Genomic DNA, 6000 nt, shown 5'->3' with positions numbered 1-6000 from the left:
CGAAAAATACGGTATATTTTAAAAATGAAAATCTGAGAATTGGCAATTGTATCATGTTAATGTAAATGTAATCTGAAGAATAAGCAAGCAGATTGGAATGTCATATAATCCTGAATTTCACAACTATTTTGTAGATTAACAAATTTAAAGAAGTCTGGAATATACTTACAAGTAGTTCTCCACTTATGACTGTTTAACAGCTGTTCCATATTATGATTAAAAGGTGCTTTACAGCCCATAAAGTACTTCCGACTGTCATAAAATACCATGTATATGCACACACACACACACACAAATGCACATCCTGGGGCAGGAAAGGTTGCAAGCTGCTGCCACCTGCTATGGAGCTGAGATTTCCTCCTGGCAGGCAGCTCTGAAAGCAAAAGGGCTACTGCCAAGGGGAGAAGAATTCCACTGTCACGCTGCAAAAACAGAAGTCAAATCCTAAAGATCTGAGCTCCCATTTCGACAGCCCTTCAAAGGAGTTCTCCATGCACAGAAGGGAGAATCCTGAATAGAATAGAGATGGAAGCAACCTTGGATGCCTTCTAGTCCAGCCCCCTGCTCAAGCAGGAGAACCTATTCCAGTGATGGCAAACCTTTTAGAGACCGAGTGCCCCCAAAAAAACCCCACCCCCGTCCCTGCTCCGCCCTGCCCACTGAGCCACCCACCAATACTGCCCGCCACAGATCACCCAGGCAGCCCAGCAACGCCATGGCGGCCATGTCCTCCACCCGTGCCCCGCAGCAGCATCTGTGTGCGACGGGGCACAAGGGCAGAGTCTTGTCCCCGTTGCCCAGCTACCATGTCCTTGGTAGCACTGCTTCGCGTGGGCCGAGCCCAGGGGCGACTCTCCTCCGGAAGGGCTGCTGGTGAGGGGGCCGTGGGAGGAGGCGGGGCTGGGGAGATGGTGCGTGTGCCCACAGAGAGGGCTCCGAGTGCCACCTCTGGCACCCGTGCCATAGGTTTGCCACCACTGACCTATACCATCTCAGACAAGTGACTGTCTAGCCATGGGGTAGGCAACCTTGGCTCTTTTATGACTCGTGGACTTCAACTCCCAGAATTCCTGAGCTAGCATGGCTGGCTCAGGAATTCTGGGAGTTGAAGTCCACGAGTTATAAAAGAGCCAAGGTTGCCTACCCCTGGTCTAGCCTCTTTTTAAAAATCTCCAGTGATGGAGCGCCCATGATTTCCTCCAGTGGGCTGTAGGGACAGAGCTAGGATCTTCATGATTTGAACTGTTTCTCCACCCCACAAGAGTTTGTTTCCCCTCTGTGCATGGAAGAGAACATGTGCATGGACTGCCTACCAGAACAATTCTCTTCCATCCGTGGAGGGGAGACGAATTGTAGCAGGGGTGAAGAAATGGAGCTCAGACCCCATATACCCTAGCTGGCAGCCCACCAGAGCAATTCCCTTCTGTGCATGGATGAAAGCTGAGCTTGGCAGGCAACTCCATTTACTCCATTTAATGACCCAGGAGATCATTTAACAACTGTAATCAAGTGTGCCAGGTTTGCAATCATTCATGAAATAGTCAGGTGGGTGACTTGCTTAATAACCATTTTGCTCAACTGCGGTTCCAATCCCAATTCTGGTTATTAGTTGAGGACCATCTGTAATATGACATGAGGATTATGATAATAAAACTGAAGGTGTTTGGTGAAAAAATACTTCTGTTTGCATAAAAGCACTTATCTTGCCTCCAGGATAGGTCAAATTCTTCATTCCATTATAGTTTCTATAACCTGATTTACCCGGCTACGTTGGCTCTGTTAACCTGCAAAAAGCCTATTATTATAAAGCATAGGAACCCGAAGCAGAGAAAAGAGTGTAAGGGTGTCTAAAGTGGTTCATGCTTTTTTAGATGTTCATGTTATTGTTTTAATTTTTTGCTTTTGCTATATTTAAGCCTCTTCTCCATTCTTTTATTGTCTGCCATTTTCATCTTCTGATGCCTTTTTATTTGCCCTTACTTTGTTCTTAATTCTCTCCTTTTTTTTCTTTTTTCCTTGCTTCTCACATGGATTAGAAGAAAAATAAGAATATGAAACTGAAAATTGATGGTAAGGGTGGGTTGAAAGAATCTGATCGTATCCAGTTTCAAGAGAGCTTAGAATCTGGCAGATCATCTTCTCTTTTAGAGTATTTGGCTTCAAAAAGTTTTGAAAAGGATTCTTGCACCAAAAAAAGTAGCTATGATGCTTTTGTGCAGAAAATTAAGACTCGTAAAAAGTATTCAGGGAATAAATCTGAACAGATTTCTATTATTGCATTGAATTATGATACCCAAAAAACTGTAAAAGAAGAATTTAAAGTGACAAAAAAGAAAAATATTGACAAACTAAATTCTGGGCCAAGTCAGCAAGAAGTGCTATGCAGCCATTCTAGTAATGATCAGCTGGAAAAACGACATGAAGATTATCAGAAAAATAAAGTAAAAGCTAAACCTGATCAATATATGCAAGGTAACAACAATAGTGAAAAACAAAAAGAATATAACCACAAAGAAAGAATTACCAAAAAGATAGTAAGAATGCCATCTTCCTTAAGTCAAGAAGCGATGAATAAGTCAGCAACATATGTTTTTGAGATAAACCAGTTCAATTTTGAAAATGTGACAGCTACTGAAACAAGTATAGAAGACAGAAAAAATAAATGGGAAAGCAATCAAGTTGATTATAAAAAAAAGAGAAATTTAAATGTTAACAACATGCAAAATGAAAAGAAAAATATGGATGATACATCGGAGAAGGGTACCCAGGAACATGAAGAAAACCCAAAAAAGGAGCAATGCAATGAAGAAGATGAAGTAAGTGTGGAAGAGGCTGAAAGAGTACATGGCGCACAAGACAAAGAAAGTGACAGTGAAGAAAAATCTGAAGAACAGGAAGTTGAAAATGAAGCGGGTGAAGGCATGGTGGATTCTATGATAGACACCAAGAGTGATGAAGGAGAAAGTGAAAATGATGAATTACAATCTGAAACAGAAAGTGAGCAGAATCTGGAGGAAGAGAACTTTCAGATAAGACAAAAGAAAGATGACACAGATAATAAAGTGCAAGAGATAGAGGAAAGGGACCTATATGAGCCAGAAAAGGGAAAAAAAACTAACATCAGGAATGCCCAAATTAAGGGCAAAATGAAAAAAATGGAGATGGAAAAAGATAATGAAGAAATGGGAGGTGAGAAAGAAAACAGAAAAGAGGGAGAAGTAGAAAAGGACAACGAGGAAAATTATGAGGAATGTGAAGATGGAGAGGAAAGTGGTGATGCTATGTCGATAAAGGAGAACAGCACAAAGGAAGAGGAACCTGAAGAACAGGATCAGGAAGAAACTGAAAGAGAGGAAGAAGGAAAAGAAAAGCAAGAGGGAGAAATTGAAAGAGAAGTAGATGAAGAAAGTGTGGGATGTGAAGAAGAGAAAGAAGATGAGGAAGAGGGAGATCATGAAGCGGTAGAAAATGACCCAGAGATTTATGAAGGGGAAGAAGAACAAAGTGAGGAGGAGGAGGAGGAGGAGAAAGAAGAAGAGAAAGAGATAGCAGAGGAGGAGGAGAAAGGTGAAGAAGAGGAGAAAGAAGAAGAGGAAAAGGAGGAAGAAGAGGAAGAGGAGGAGGAAAAAGAAGAGTTGGACGAAGAGGAAGAGGAGGAGGAGTTGGAGAAAGAAGAGGAAGAGGAGGAGTTGGACAAAGAAGAGGAGGAAGAGGAGGAGACAGAAGAGGAGGAGGAAGAGAAAGAAGAGGACGAAGAGAAAGAGGAGGAGGAACTGGAGGAGGAGGAGGAGAAGGAACTGGAGGAGGAGGAGGAGAAAGAGGAGGAAGAGGAAGAAGAGGAGGAGGACGAGAAAGAAATTGTTGAGCGTAAAAAGGAAGAAAAAGTAGCCAAAAGCTCCAAAGATCAAAAACATAAAGAAAATAATGAAAGGAGAAAGCAAAATACAAACAGCAAAATAAAAAACATTAAAGAAAAAAGAACACCGAAACAAGCAGTGAATGGATTTCAGCATACATATGAGTTTTGGAACAATGTTTTACCACATTACTTGACACTAAAGTAATCCTGGAGACTAGAAATAATTTCTACATGAAGACCGTTTTTCAGCTATAGTATAATGTCTGTATACTGCATTAATATGTGTGCATGCATGTGTGTGTATATGTGTTTACATACACAAATACACATAGAGTATATATATGAAATCGATAAAACTCATCCCTTGACTCTACTCTTAAACATCTAGAATGAATTTCTTTCCATCTATATAGGATAAATCTCACCAAATCTCCTTGGTCATTAGAGCCAGAATTCTTCATAAAATATCAAATTTCCTATTTTGGAGTATAATTCCATATCATATTTACATTTTTAATTCTTAAGTTTTCTCTTAACGTATGTAATGACTTTAAATAAAAAAAAAGAGCTATGTCTACACACACACACCCCAAAAATATCCTTTTTGAAAATATTTTTGAAGAGGCTAGTAAATATAGAACAAGATTTTTGGATGAATTAACTTTATCTCATAGGTCATAAGAAGAATATTTAACATTTTCCAATTTTCCAAAATAGGATATTCCAGTTAAATCATTAAACCTGGAAATTTTATAGCTACCTCATATAAATTAACATGTCTAAAATAAACATGTAAATTATGGCCTCCTACCTCCATTTCATCATAAAATGGGAAGATGATATAGTGCAGTAGTAACAGGTTTATATAGAACCAGATCCCTTGGTGCTCTTTTTAATGTGTCCTTGCTGTATAATTCCCTCAAACATTTAACCAAGTGCATTCACAGCCACTATGCTCTAATGCAGCCTTCCCAAGTTGGTGCCTCCAAATGTTTTACATTCAGCAGTGTGAGGGACAAGACGTGCAAAGTGACAGGAGTAGCATAAATATTGCCAGTTAACCTACATAATTCACATCCAATACTAATCCAATATACTGTTGGTTGATGTGAGTTATTTTAGTAAGCTAATATATTGGAAAGCACCAAGTTGGGGAGGGTATCCTTCAGATATGGGTTATCATTTAATATTATTTAGACACACCTTTGTATGTTTGCATTCAGTAAACATAAGGGATTGGTGTTAAAAATCCTTGTAAAATAATACTGTTAAACACGGTATAATCAACATACTTGATGTGCCTTATGACAATTATGACATACTTTAACAATTGTTATTCTATGCATACATGTCTATAATGAATTTCATTTTGGTTTTACTTGAGAATTTATAAGAATATGTCTGCTAAGGATTTGACATTTGTAATGTGGAATTTAAATGTGAGTATAGAAGAAAAATAGAATGTATCTGAAAATTTCCGTTCTCAATTTCCTCCTCCACATTCAATCTCTAGTTATTCCTCAGCAGCACAATTTCAGTTCATTTTAGGTTTGTCTGATAGCAAAACAATTAAATTGGGGGGGAATACTGAATATACACATTTTAACATTGCTTTCACATTTTCAAACTGATTCATACAATAAAAATGATAATTTTATATAAAATTATAAAATACTTAAAACATATCTCATCAAAGATTGCATTAGTACCTTAAGACTGTGGCCAAAACCTCTGTGAAAGAAAACAAATAATAATGCAATCAAGAAATACCATCATTCCTCCTTATTCTGTATTTGTCAGAGTGCAACGAGAATATTCTAGGTAGAATATTTTAAGAACGACATTGATAAATTGGATACATTATAAACAGAAGGTTAACCAGGATGACAAGGCTGGAAAGAAACATTTAGGAAGAATGGTTGGAGATGTTAGATAATGTTTACCAGGGAGAAGGCTATAGGGAGATGTGACAGCTGATTTCATGTATCTGAATGGGTGTCATCTAGAAAACTTGTCACATAATGTAGGAAGAAACAATAGATTTAAATTACAAAAAAGTAAATTCTGGTTAAACATCAAGAAAAAAATCTAACAACAAACATTGTTTGGCAAAGGAATGGGGGGGGATGGACCTTCTCATT

At 38.4% G+C, this 6000-nt stretch overlaps 1 protein-coding gene across 1 annotated transcript in view; it reads left to right on the top strand.

Moving 5' to 3' along the window:
• Positions 1 to 6000, top strand: part of LOC107294771 (X-linked retinitis pigmentosa GTPase regulator) — a gene marked incomplete at its 5' end in the record, with an annotated part of 31701 nt that overhangs the window by 18041 nt on the left and 7660 nt on the right. Inside the window, 2 exon segments of the mRNA XM_029285697.1 lie at positions 2037 to 3273; positions 3313 to 3884. Of these exon segments, the coding sequence (XP_029141530.1) occupies positions 2037 to 3273; positions 3313 to 3884 (1809 nt within the window).

Source organism: Protobothrops mucrosquamatus, unplaced genomic scaffold (assembly GCF_001527695.2).
Source record: "Protobothrops mucrosquamatus isolate PMUCROS unplaced genomic scaffold, P.Mucros_1.0 scaffold2089, whole genome shotgun sequence".
NCBI classification, from domain to species: Eukaryota; Metazoa; Chordata; class Lepidosauria; order Squamata; family Viperidae; genus Protobothrops; species Protobothrops mucrosquamatus.
Note: the sequence above shows the minus strand (reverse complement) of the source record. Positions and strands in the feature narration are given on the sequence as shown.